This window comes from Entelurus aequoreus, linkage group LG07 (assembly GCF_033978785.1).
Source record: "Entelurus aequoreus isolate RoL-2023_Sb linkage group LG07, RoL_Eaeq_v1.1, whole genome shotgun sequence".
Taxonomy (NCBI): Eukaryota; Metazoa; Chordata; class Actinopteri; order Syngnathiformes; family Syngnathidae; genus Entelurus; species Entelurus aequoreus.
Window position 1 is genome coordinate 73,505,174 of NC_084737.1, and position 14,624 is coordinate 73,519,797.

The 14,624-nt window shown below is 36.6% G+C and overlaps 1 protein-coding gene across 4 annotated transcripts in view; it reads right to left on the bottom strand.

Moving 5' to 3' along the window:
* celsr3 (cadherin, EGF LAG seven-pass G-type receptor 3) overlaps positions 1-14,624 on the bottom strand; it is a 218,832-nt gene that overhangs the window by 46,730 nt on the left and 157,478 nt on the right. For all 4 annotated transcript variants that reach the window (XM_062054455.1, XM_062054456.1, XM_062054454.1 and 1 more), the window contains 4 exons: positions 10,770-10,965; positions 5,326-5,529; positions 5,081-5,258; positions 4,823-4,990 (listed from right to left, as the gene is read on the bottom strand). In XM_062054455.1, coding sequence (XP_061910439.1) covers positions 4,823-4,990; positions 5,081-5,258; positions 5,326-5,529; positions 10,770-10,965 — 746 coding nt within the window. The remainder of the gene's footprint in view (positions 1-4,822; positions 4,991-5,080; positions 5,259-5,325; positions 5,530-10,769; positions 10,966-14,624) is intronic.

A 14,624-nucleotide genomic window follows, 5' to 3' on the forward strand; every position in this document is an offset into this window, starting at 1 on the left:
GAATTTTCAAAATGGGTTCCCAGGTGTTAGAATAATTTTATCTAAGTTATCACAAAAACTTTCTGTTTCAATGAGTTCCCAGCGAGAAGCAAAAACATGTCTTTGAACCTACCAAGAAGAAGGCTTGTAAAACGCCACTGTGTAGGGGGGAAGCAACATGAAGGTGTTTTTAATGTCTATTTTCTATTTTCTGCTGGATTTAGTCTGTATTTTATGCTGCAGCTGTAACATAACGTATTTGTCAGAGTATAAGTCGCTCCGGAGTATAAGTCGCGCCGGCCGAAAATGCATAATAAAGAAGGAAAAAAAACATATATAAGTCGCACTGGAGTATAAGTCGCATTTTTTGGGGAAATTCTTTTGATAAAATCCAACACCAAGAATAGACATTTGAAAGGCAATTTAAAATAAATAAAGAATAGTGAACAACTGAATAAGTGTACGTTATATGAGGCATAAATAACCAACTGAGAACGTGCCTGGTATGTTAACGTAACATATTATGGTAAGAGTCATTCAAATAACTATAACATATAGAACATGCTATACGTTTACCAAACAATCTGTCACTCCTAATCGCTAAATCCCATGAAATCTTATACGTCTAGTCTCTTACGTGAATGAGCTAAATAATATTATTTGATATTTTACGGTAATGTGTTAATAATTTCACACATAAGTCGCTCCTGAGTATAAGTCGCACCCCCGGCCAAACTATGAAAAAAACTGCGACTTATAGTCCGAAAAATACGGTATACTGTAATATTGTATATTGTAATTGTTATATATTATATATATGATATAGACATAATATAATATAATATATCTGTATATATAATACACTGTACATATATTATGTAAATATTACGTATATATGTTATGTTTTATATCGATATATTTAGTCTATTTATACCTGCATTGTCCTTTCCATCCTTACACTTTCCATCATTGTAACTGAACTACTGTGTGGAACAATTTCCCTTGTGGATCATTAAAGTTTGTCTAAGTCTAAGTGTTCTGTTTTCTTTCATGTATTGTAATCAACAGAAAGATATTGTTTTAACCCAAGGACTACAAAGCGGAGAAAAGGCAGGATCTGCCCAAATTCCAGACACCGCTTTTTTTAAGTCTTTTACGAACCTCTTTTTTGAAGTCTTTTACGAACCTTTCTTTGAACTGTTTTTTTACGACCTTTTCTGTGAAGTGTTTACGACCTTTTCTTTTGAACCGTTCTGTAACCAAAGGCAACGCTGTTTACGACCCACGTCCCTTTGGAAGCAGCTGTTGCCATGTGGTCAGGGAAAGTCCAAATAAAGGAGGAGGCCTACAATCTTTCCCCAGAGCGTGCTGGAGACTGTGCAAGAGTACAGACCAGACGTTTCTCCTCAAATTGAGCCAAATTGAATTCTGTTTCTGTTTGATTCTTTGCTTCTGCTTGCATGTTAAACTCAAACTCAACTCAACTCAACTCAACTCTTGTCCTGTTTAATAGATGTCATCAGTGTTTGAACCTGACACCAGGGACTCCATCAAGTCAAAAAAATGGGGTCCCACAGTAAATTTTTGGGGTCCCACTTTTTTGTAACCGTTTTGAAAATAAATTATAAATGTATGCATTGTCCTGTTATATCTCACATTCTATATTGTGTTTTGGAAAAAAGTTGTCAAAAACGTTACTTAATTCATAAAAAAAAATAGAACAAAAGAAAACACATTTTTATGCATATGTCAATGTATTCAGTTATAAACATTAATTCACATTCTTCTTTCCTTCATGGATCTAAACTTTACCGTTGCCGGTATTTTTTTCTATATTTTTATCGTAATATTTTCAGAATGTGTTTGTTCTATTTTTGGCCAAAGTAAGACAAAGAAAACAATCTGAAGTTGTCTTTATTTTATAGCTTTAATGCCATGATTTTAATAGTCCGGCCCGCCTGTGCACAGATTTTCTTCCATGCGGCCCCTGAACTAAAATGAGTTTGACACCCCTGAAATAGGTTGTATACCACATTACTCCAATAAAGGTAGGGATGTACCGATCCATCTGCCACCGATACACTCCCATTTTCGGGAGTGTATGTGATCGCCATTGCCGATTATTGCATTTTATCTCCTATGGCTGAGACTGTATTTTATTAGACCACCACAAGCCGCTAGCAACTAATTATGTGCCGCTGTTCTGAGCTAAAAAATAATATTGAACTCAATTTTGGCAAATAAACTGCATTTCTTTGTATCTTGAGTAACATTATCTTTATCGTTAACACTGAAGGACAAAGCTGAACATATCACGACAAAGAAAGAGAATAACGAACTAGTTTAGACTTTAAATATTGTGTTGATATTGATAAACTGTCCATAATACACACCATATATATATATTTTTAAATGTACACTTAATAAATGTGCTTGGTATCGTCATCGGTATCGGCCGATCTCATTCAGGGATGATCGTTATCTGAGTTGGCAGCATAAAACCCTGAGTAATTTTACGATACTAAAATATGAATAATGTATTCATGCAAATATAAGACAATCCTAAATATAAGACAACATCTCCTTTTTAAGAAGAAAGGCATTCAAAACAAACCAAACAAATGCTATCTTTGTTTTTGGTTTTCATTAAAACATATTGGGAAAAATCCCTCAAATAAATAGTAAATTAGGAAAAAAGTCAGAATATTTCATGATTGCTCAACAGTCGTTTGATGTCTGCAGTGAGGGAGGAAGCACAACAGGCACAAGATGGTGATGATGCACCCACGAGCAAGGAAAGTCATAAATCAATAGAGATGTTTATGGGTATTAAGTCACCAGAAAACTTCCATAACTCTTGTACTGTATTGACCCAAATATACAGTAAAACACCCCCTACTTTTCAGGTCTGTTTTAGAGAAAGAAGGGCAAAATTAAATTTTTTAATTCAAATATTCAGTATCAGTAATAGCATACTTCTTAGTTGCTAGTCGCTATGTCATTGATCATCCTTGTTTAAAAATCAACATCATGAATTCGCTACCTTGCCAACAATCTTTGAGGCCCTTTTTTCAGTGTGTCTCTTTGCCAGAGCTGCATTTCTCAGGTGTGTGAGTGACAGGAAGAAAAGCTTTGACTGCTGGTTTACACTTAACCCTTGTGTAATGTTCATATTGTTGTTACTCAGCCAGCGTTTGTGGGTCTGATGGACCCGTTGCATTTTGTGGCTTTTAATGCCTCACAATCAAACACTTTTATGTTAAAATACTGAACAGATGTTTATTGGGATAAGGTAAACATGTGTTCAGTATTTTAACATAAAAGTCTTTGATTGTGAGGCATTAAAAGCCACAAAATGCAACAGGTCCATCAGACCCACAAACGCTGCCTGGGTAACAACAATATGAACGTTGCACGGAAAATTTCTCGGCCAGTTTCTGCATCCCACAGGGATTCTTCTTTTGGGTTTCTGCACCTGCGGTTCCCACACAAGCTTGCAACATTGTTTGTCAACACTGTCTGCTCTCATTTTCTCGCACATTTGACCCTCTGATGTTCTGTGTACCTACACTCTGTCCTCCTCCTGTCTAGGCCTGCTGTGTGTGTGTGTGTGTGTGTGTGTGTGTGTTACACAGAACATCAATTTCCACACTAGTGGACCCGGACATCTTATATGCAATAGAAATGTGTAGGGGGGTGTATGGTGTGTGTGTGGTCATTAAATAAGTATTCTGATATATGTTCTTCACAGAAAATGAGCCAACATCAGTGAGTCTCACTTTGAAAAATTAATTAATTGTATCATTTTTCTTTTAATAAAAAATGACAACGGGTCCCACAGACCACCACACAAGGGTATGGTTTAACTCAGGGGTGTCCAAAGTGCGGCCCGGGGGCCATTTGCGGCCCGCAGGTAATTGTTTCCCGGCCCGCCACACATTCTGGAAATGCTATTGCAAAAAATAAAAAAGAACCTTATAAAAAGTGGAATGAGGTGAAATCTAACGAGAAAAAGTTGCAATGTTGACACAAAAGCTGCCATGCAGGCTGTTTTTTTTCTTTTGTCTTTCTTTCTTTTTCTTTTTTTGCCACTGCTCAAAAAAAAAAAAAAAGACAAAAAAATCCATGTTATAATGAATTATTTTCAAAGCTCCAATTAGTTCAAATTTTTCACTTTAAAATGTTTTATGTGGTAAATATTGCATATATTGTGTAGTAGCCATATAAAAACAAAGTTTTCTTTGACAAAAGAGCATAAAACAAACAAAATAATAGTTCAAACGTAAAATTTGCCGGATATATCTAAAGTTGATCTCGTAACTTAAGTGATGAAAGTAAAAAAAACAAAAAACTAATAAAAATGTATCACTTTATGAGTGGGGCACCTTTTGGATCCCAAATATATTTAGTGGTATTTTATTTATCTTTTCACTGTGATTACTCAAAAATATGAAATAATTAAAATCAATGGTGTCCTGCATTATTTATATTTTAGGGCTCTAATTACTAAATACTGCATATTTCTGTTTTACTATAAAAAACAAAGTTGTTTTTGACAGAAAAGCCATAAAACTTTTTTTTTTTAAGTTGATATAGAGATTTACTGTAAGTGTTAAATAAAAAATAATAATACAAATTAGACTTATTTTTAACATTTTAATAACTGAGACCCTTTATGGTCCCCGGGACCCCTAAGGGTAAAATAAATACAAAAAATCCATATATTTTGTTATGGTTTGAAAATGAAAACTATCAAAATGGCCCCCGCATGCTCAGTGGAAAAAGTTTGGACACCCCTGGTTTAACTAAATCCTATATTTGGGTCGGTAGGGTGTGTACTCACTGGCTGCTGTGGTTCCATTGGACACACAGCGGCTTGCTGCGATTGGCCGTCTCCAGGAGCTTGAACTCCAGTAGGATGGGCTGGTCCAAATGTCCGCCCACGAACGTCTGGTTGTTGTAAACAGAGATGGTGACCACTGGGGAGTTCATCACGGGGTGTCTGGGAAGCCTGGAAGACGGCGTATGAGGTTACAGTATCTGATTCATACGTCCACGTGATGAGATTGGGATACTACTATAGCATCTGTGTCGTCCTCACCTCACTCCTCGCCTGTCCGTGTGATACTTGGGAGGCAGCGCTCCGCCCAGACTTCGATAGATCAGCAAAATGACGATAGAGATGGGCGGCTCAGGCGCGGCAAGCGTGCGCCTGGCTGCTGTGTATTCGCTCGTCTGATTGGCCGAGATGCTGACTGGGGTTTGAACAGGAGGGATGTCTGAGAAGGACAAGTTATACTCAGTATGTTCTCCAGCCAGTGTGTGCTCTTAGGTGTGTACTCTCACATTCTTTCTCCAGTTCTTTTTCCTTGCGCTCCTTCTCCTTCCAGCTGTGTTGCTGCTGTTGTCGTTGTGGCACCAGGGCAGCAGGGGGCAGCACCACGTGGGTGTAGGGATCCCAGACGTTCTGACTGCGAAACAGCGAGGTGTGGTAACGCGGGAAGCGTCGCCGCACGTGGGTGTGGTTCTCCACTCGGTCCAGATTCATCACTGAAGCGCAGAAAAAGACGACGATACCAATTACGATATTGCTTCAAAAGGAAGAGTCACCACCTTCAGAGTCTTTCAAGTAAGACGTCCGTTTAGTACAACAAACCATCAAACAACCATCCGGAATAGACGGAATAGAAATTGAAAGAGTAAATGAAACCACATTTGTAGGTATAATGATTGATGATAGATTGAACTGAAAGTCTCATGTATAAAATATACAACATAAAGTAGCAAGAAACACGTCAAAAATGAATAAAGCAAAACATGTTCTAGACCAGTGGTTCTTAACCTTGTTGGAGGTACCGAACCCCACCAGTTTCATATGTGCATCCACAGAACCCTTCTTTAGTGGAAAAATTAAATGTTTTTCTCTTTTTCAAATTCAAGAGAAAGTTACACATTTTTTTACTGGTGCACAAAATGAACCGTGCATGAACATCACCTTGTTCAAAGAACAAAACCAACACAGTGCATGAACTCACAACAAATTACACACCTGATAATCAGATGAAAAATTAGACGGAACATTCTTTGGGGGTATCCATAATAACGGCGATAGGGAGAAGTTTTTATTTACACGATGAGTCAGGTGTGTCTTGACCTCCGCCGAACCCCTGAGGCCGACTCACCGAACCCCTAGGGCAGGGGTCACCAACGCGGTGCCCGCGGGCACCAGGTAGCCCGTAAGGACCAGATGAGTAGCCCGCTGGCCTGTTCTAAAAATAGCTCAAATAGCAGCGTCTATTATTTTAATTTTATTTATTTACTAGCAAGCTGGTCTAGCTTTGCCCGACATTTTTACTTCTGAGAGACAAAACTCAAATAGAATTTGAAAATCCAAGAAAATATTTTAAAGACTTGGTCTTCACTTGTTTAAATAAATTCATAAATTTTTTTACTTTGCTTCTTATAACTTTCAGAAAGACAATTTTAGAGAAAAAATACAACCTTAAAAATGATTTTAGGATTTTTAAACACATATACCTTTTTACCTTTTAAATTCCTTCCTCTTCTTTCCTGACAATGTAAATCAATGTTCAAGTAAATTTATTTTTTTATTGTAAAGAATAAATACATTTTAATTTAATTCTTCATTTTAGCTTCTGTTTTTTCGACAAAGAATATTTGTGAAATATTTCTTCAAATTTATTATGATTACAATTCAAAAAAAATATTCTGGCAAATCTAGAAAATCTGTAGAATCAAATTTAAATCTTATTTCAAAGTCTTTTAAATTTCTTTTAAAAATTTTGTTCTGGAAAATCTAGAAGAAATAATGATTTGTCTTTGTTAGAAATATAGCTTGGTCCAATTTGTTATATATTCTAACAAAGTGTAGATTGGATTTCAACCTATTTAAAACATGTCATCAAAATTCTAAAATTAATCTTAATCAGGAAAAATTACTAATGATGTTCCATAAATTATTTTTTAAATTTTTTCAAAAAGATTCGAATTAGCTAGTTTTTCTCTTCTTTTTTTCGGTTGAATTTAGAATTTTAAAGAGTCGAAATTGAAGATAAACTATGTTTCAAAATGTAATTGTCATTTTTTTCGTGTTTTGTCCTCTTTTAAACCGTTCAATTAAGTGTAAATATCATTAATTATTAATAATAACATAGAGTTAAAGGTAAATTGAGCAAATTGGCTATTTCTGGCTATTTATTTAAGTGTGTATCAAACTGGTAGCCCTTCGCATAATCAGTACCCAAGAAGTAGCTCTTGGTTTCAAAAAGGTTGGTGACCCCTGCCCTAGGGTTTGATCGAACCCAGGTTAAGAACCACTGTTCTAGACCAACAATCACTTCATATTCTCTACTGCTCGCTAGTGTTACCATATCTGAGTTATTGTGTAGAAATATAGGGAAATAACTACAAAAGTACACTTCATTCATTAACGGTGTTACAAAAAAGATCAGTTAGAACAGTGGTTCTTAACCTTGTTGGTGGTAACGAACCCCACCAGTTTCAAATACGCACTCACCGAACCCTTCTATAGTGAAAAATAAAATGTGTTTTTTTTTTCAAATTCAAGACAAAGTTATATGTTTTTGGTAACACTTTAGTATGGGGAACATATTCTAAGTAACAAAGACTTAATTTAGAGTTTTTTGGACACTAGGGGAACATATTCTTAGTAACAAAGACTTAATTTAGAGTTTTTTGGACACTAGGGGAACATATTCTAAGTAACAAAGACTTAATTTAGAGTTTTTTGGACACTAGGGGAACATATTCTAAGTAACAAAGACTTAATTTAGAGTTTTTTGGACACTAGGGGAACATATTCTAAGTAATAAAGACGTACTTTAGAGGTATTTGGTTAGGGCCAGGGTTAGAGGGTTAGGGTTATAATAAGGCCATGCCGAATAAGGCATTAATAAGTACTTAATTATGACTAGTTAAGAGCCAATATGTTACTAATTTGCATGTTAATAAGCAACTAATTAATGGTGAATATGTTCCCCATACTAAAGTGTTTCCATGTTTTATTACTGGTGCATAAAATGAACCGTGCATGAACATCACCTTGTTCAAAGAACAAAACCAACACAGTGCATAAACTCACAACAAATTACACACCTGCAAATCAGTCAGCTGTTGCTGTATCCGTAATACGCCGATAGGGAGAAGTCTGTATTTACACGATGAGTCGGGTGTGTTTTGACCTCTGCCGAACCCCTGAGCCCGACTCACCGAACCCCTAGGGTTCCATCGAACCCAGGTTAAGAACCACTGATCTAGATGTACTGTATAACCTAGTGAGCCTTGAGGTTGGCAAAGGGAAATGTTTAAGTCTAATTTATTTGCGCACTGCAGTCGTCAGCGCTTTTAATTGTGTAATTTCCCTACGAGACTCAACAGGAATGCGGTCCAATTACTGCTAGTTAAGGTTAGCACAAACACACACACATTCAAATATCCAATTGAGTTACCCGTAAGTCATTTAGCGTGCTAGCCTTGGCAGCTAAATGATGCCAGTTTTTCGGTTACATGTACAGTATGTCATATTAAATGCAGAGCAGTGATTCAATTGCAGAATGGATGTGTACAAATATCATTGTTTCAATGATGAGTCGGGTGTGTCTTGACCTCCGCCGAACCCCTGAGCCCGACTCACCGAACCCCTAGGGTTCGATCGAACCCAGGTTAAGAACCACTGAGTTAGAATAATACATAATGTTGGATATAGAGAACATACAAACCCTTTATTTATTGAATCAAAAATACTGAAATTCCACGACATAGTGAATTTCCAAACAGCTAAAATGATACACAAAGCAAACTATAACCTGCTAGCCAAGAATATACAACAATTCTTCTCAAAAAAAGAGGAGAAATTTAATCTTAGAGAAAAATGTAATTTAAAACATTTGTACGCACGTACAACACTTAAGACCTTCAGTATATCAGTATGTGGAATTAAATGATGAAAAGGATTAAGCAAAGCAATCAAACAATGTACTAATATGATCCACTTCAAGAAACTCTTCAAACATAAAGTGTTTACAAAGTACAAAGAAGAAGAACCATGATAAACATTCTGAATTTATTTCATCCATCCATTCATTTTCAAAACAATCTTACTCATCTCACCTTATGAAATGTAACTTACTTCACCGAGTATTATTTATTTATTTATTTTTATTGTGATTACTTATGGAGTATATTGTGAATAAATTGAGAACAGGAAGTGAACAAAAGTTTCAGCAACTGTTATGTAAAAGAAAAAGGGATAGGATTAAATAAGCTCTGCTTCTTCCTACTCCTTTTCGAACATGTTGAAAAGAGAAACTGGAAATTGTGATGTAACATGTTGTATGCTTGCATGTTCGAAAAAAACAACAACCTCAAACTCAAACTCAAACCATCCCCCCCAAAAACGGATTAACTCGCTGGAATATAAAGACAATATAACATACATCCATAAACGTGGATGCATATGCAAAAGTGCAAGATATTTATCTGTACAGTAATCTATTTATTTACATCTGCACATTATTGCTCTTTTATCCTGCACTACAACGAGCTAATGCAACAAAATGCTGTTCTTATCTGTACAGTAAAGTTTACATTTGAATGACACGCGACTTCTTCCGTGAAGTAAAAAAAACAGTGGTGGTCGACCAAGCTAAGCAGCGCGCGAACTATCAGAACACAAAAGAGGATCAAATCTTTCTACAAAAAGCAGATACCAGCAAAAAAAACTAATTATGCAATGGAATAGATCCCTATACTTTGTTAAAAAAAATTGTCGAGTGATATGAAGGATTATACGTCGGTCGCGTTCCCAGTAGGGCTGCAACAACTAATCGATTAAATCGATTATAAAAATAGTTGCCGATTAATTTAGTCATCGATTCGTTGGATCTATGCTATGCGCATGCGCAGAAGCTTTTTAAAAACAAAAAATGTTTTTATTTTTATTTTAAATAAACCTTTATTTATAAACTGCAACATATACAAACAGCTGAGAAACAATAATCAAAATAAGTATGGTGCCAGTATGCTGTTTTTTTTCAATAAAATACTGTAAAGGATAGAAATGTAGTTTGTCCCTTTTATCCGATTATTAATCGATTAATCGAAGTAATAATCGACAGATTAATCGATTATCAAATTAATCGTTAGTTGCAGCCCTAGTTCCCAGACATATTGAACGATTGTGCTCCAGACATTCTACTAGTGTTGTAACGATACCAATATTTTGGTACCACTACCGGTACTAAAATTATTTCGATACTTTCCGATACTTTTCGGTACTTTTCTAAATAAAGAGGACCACAAAAAAATTGCATTATTGGCTTTATTTTAACAAAAAAATCTTAGGGTACATTAAACATATGTTTCTTATTGCAGTTAAGTCCTTAAATAAAATAGTGAACATACAAGACAACTTGTCTTTTAGTAGTAAGTAAACAAACAAAGGCTCCTAATTAGTCTGCTGACGTAGAGAAAAGCGCTATATAAATATAATTCACTTTAGTGTTTTTTAATCAAATTCAATTCTGAACAAAGTGTGCTTTTCTTTGAGTCTTTGGAGCCTTGCATTGCAGTAATTTCATGCATCAGCCATCAGTGTCTCTTTCTATGATGTGTTGTGTGTGTTTGGCAGCTTTCGTAGGTATCTACTCCAGGCTTTGTGCATGTTCTGGAAGCATTAGTTCCTCTGAATGAACTGATTGTGAATGATAAGTGTGACTTATGTTTAGCGTGAGGTGTTACTCTCTACTCACCAATATTAGGAGATACGAGTGCCACAGGGTTGAGGTAGGTGAGCTTCATGTTCTGAGCCAGATTCTGCGTATACTGTCCCAGCAATTCCGTCAGCTCCGAAGGACCGCCAGGAATGTGGTTCTGAGCCTGGGCGAGGGCCCGCCAGAGCCCCTCCGTTCCGGGACCCAACAATACGCTGCAGCCCCGCAGGATGTTCTAAAAAAAAAAAAAAAAAGTAAAAATAATTTAGTTGGAAAAGAAAAATGAACAAGAAAGCAAACAAGACAATGGTCTTTGTTTTATAGAAACTTTTGTCATAAAGCTGCTCCATGTACCTACGCTCCCACATACATACACAAATACAGTACATACCTACATACTCAAAGTTCGTACATCCACACGCACATTCACTGTACAAACATACATATACACATACTGTACAAACATACATATACACATACTGTACATATACACATACTGTACAAACACACACTACCGTTCAAAAGTTTGGGGTCACCCAAACAATTTTGTGGAATAGCCTTCATTTCTAAGAACAAGAATAGACTGTCGAGTTTCAGATGATAGTTCTCTTTTTCTGGCCATTTTGAGCGTTTAATTGACCCCACAAATGTGATGCTCCAGAAACTCAATCTGCTCAAAGGAAGGTCAGTTTTGTAGCTTCTGTAACGAGCTAAACTGTTTTCAGATGTGTGAACATGATTGCACAAGGGTTTTCTAATCATCAATTAGCCTTCTGAGCCAATGAGCAAACACATTGTACCATTAGAACACTGGAGTGATAGTTGCTGGAAATGGGCCTCTATACACCTATGTAGATATTGCACCAAAAACCAGACATTTGCAGCTACAATAGTCATTTACCACATTAGCAATGTATAGAGTGTATTTCTTTAAAGTTAAGACTAGTTTAAAGTTATCTTCATTGAAAAGTACAGTGCTTTTCCTTCAAAAATAAGGACATTTCAATGTGACCCCAAACTTTTGAACGGTAGTGTACATATACACATACTGTACATATACATTCACTGTACAAACATACATACACACATACATGTACACATACATTCACTGTACAAACACATATACACACACTGTACGTACATATACATTCACTGTACAAACACACACGTATACATACTATACATATACATTCACTGTACAAACATACATACACACATACTGTACATATACATTCACTGTACAAACATACATATATACATACTGTACATATACAAGTACATATGCATACATACACTCATGCACATAATCACGTTTCATCAAACATATATTAACGTTGTTGCCCTAGGGTAAACTGGGTATAACACATGGCACACTGACAAAGCTTAACCTACTGTTACTATAACAATCTACAAGGTTAACATAGGTTGCTTCTCTTCCCCTCCATTTTTCTGCATTATTTTGTATCTCTAGTGATCATTACATATATGTATTGTTGCATTTGAACAACTGTATTGTTGATAATAAAGGTAAATTATTGGTATTGTTCATTATCAATAGCACTATTTCTATTGGTATTCATATTGCTCCATTTGTAGTGTAATAATGCTCATTGTCATTTCTGTATTATTATTTATTTCGCTAACTGCTTCTTTGCTATCACTTTTACCATCATATTTGTACATATCCTATTTGCTGATGTTGCTCTATTGTTGTTGTTGTTGTTTTTGTCTCTCTGTCTTATCCCCCTCTTGTCCCCACAATTCCCCCCTCCGTCTTCCTTTTTTTTCTCTTTCTATCCCCTCCTGCTCCGGCCCGGCTGCACCAAATGATAATATAAATACATTTAATAAAGTAAAATACAAATAAGGCAACAAGAGAAGTATCCTACACTTCTCTTTTGTAAAGGACATCTGAACAGCCGATATGGGCATCTACATCTACTATATGATTTGCCTGAGAAGCTGGACAGGACAAAAAAATACAAAATAAATTAAAGCTGCCAGCAGCGATGGACGGGACCGACTTTGAGGGCTCATAAAATCCAAACCGGAGCAGTAATTAAAACTCTTTCATCAACTTTTAATCAGAAGGGTTCAATCTCTCTCCTGTGCTAATTTGAAGCCGACACGACAAACGCGCTCAGAGGAGATAATGTTTGAAAAAAGGTGACTGTTTTTACTCAACTTTTGTTTTGAAGGGGGAATTGCAAACTTCCTGTTGATTTAGCTGGGGGTTGTCAGTGTATGAAATATAGGTCTTGTCATGTCTGTGTTGATCATGTTTTTGTTTGGCCATGTTCTGTTTGTTTTTTGGACACTTTCTTAGTTCCTGGTTGTTCACTCCCTTGTTTTGTTTCCATAGCAACCCATTCGTTTGCACCTGTCATGTCACGCACCTGTTTCACGTTTTGAGTCACGCACCTGTTGTTAATCATGTCTGTGTTATTTAAGCTTTTCATTTTCTGTTGGTCAGCCTGGCGACATCGCATTTATGCTCTGCACACTTTATGATCACTCTTCTTCATGCCATGTTCACAGTCCCATGCCAAGTAAGTTTTTGTTTCATGTTTATAGTTTTTTGCCTTTGTGCAAAGTCTTTTGTTTTCATTAGCCAAGTTTTGTACCTCCGCCATTGTGCGCGCCTTTTGTTTATACCTTTTTGAGTTGAAATATTAAACACGTACTCACACTCACGTCTTTCCCGCGCCAATTTTCCGTTGCCTTCCGGAAAAACAAACCCCAAGGACCAAGTTTTGACAGGTCTAAGTGAAACCTACATAGAGGTTTTTGTTTCATGTCTCTACAACATTCCTACTGGGAGTTAGAGGCAGTTTTGTCTGTGTTTTCTTCCTAGGGGGCGCTAGAGGGCAATTTTGAGTTTTGGGGTTTGGTTTTTTGATTAGATCGCAATTTTCGCCAGTCCTGATGTGTGTGTCCAAGGTTTTGAAGCATGTTAAGGGGGTCAAAGAGGCGGCGGTATAATAATAAAACGCTAGAAATACAATAGGGTACTCTGTCCCGAAGGGACATCGGTCCCTAAAAATAAAAAAATAAAGCTACTCCAGGGTCACTTAAGGTTCGCAGACACCTGAGACGACTAAAGAAAGTATGAGACCAGACAAATGCCTTTTGTCTTGATGGGATTGTGATTTTGTTTGTAGACCTTTTAGACCACAGAGAGTAGGAAAGAGTGTGAGAAGCACCAGATCTAATAAACTTCTGCGGCCTCACGATGCTCAGGGGAGAAGACAAGTAAGACAGCCTATTGAGCGCAGTGGAGGAGGAAAACTAATGGACTGGAAATGAAGACAAAGGTGGGCTGAATATGTTTGCAAATGGGTGACAAGAAGGAAACCGGGAGGAATGCGATGGTATTTTCCTCTCGCTTGTGTCCAAAAATGTTTTGATTTTTTAAAGAACCACAAGAGACACTTAAATGTTACACGTAAGACCATTTTAACCCAATCATAAGCCAGTAGGACATGATCCTATAAAACATTACAATGAATCAAAGTCAATCCGACAGGCCCGAATGGTAAAGTATTGTTCAAAATACAAATCTTGAATCCAGCTGGTGGAAAATGGTGCTAAAGTAATCACTTGCACTGCAAAAACTGAAATCTAAGTAAGATGAAATAAACAATGTGCAGATGTGAGGCGCTCCACAACCTGTGACGTCACGCTACTTCCGGTACAGGCAAGGCTTTTTTATCAGCGACCAAAAGTTGCAAACTTTATCGCCGATGTTCTCTACCGAATCCTTTCAGCAAAAATATGGCAATATCGCAGATTGATCAAGTATGACACATAGAATGGATCTGCTATCCCCGGTTAAATAAGAAAATTTCGTTTCAGTAGGCCTTTAAAATATTAAAATGTTACTTACTGAGTAAA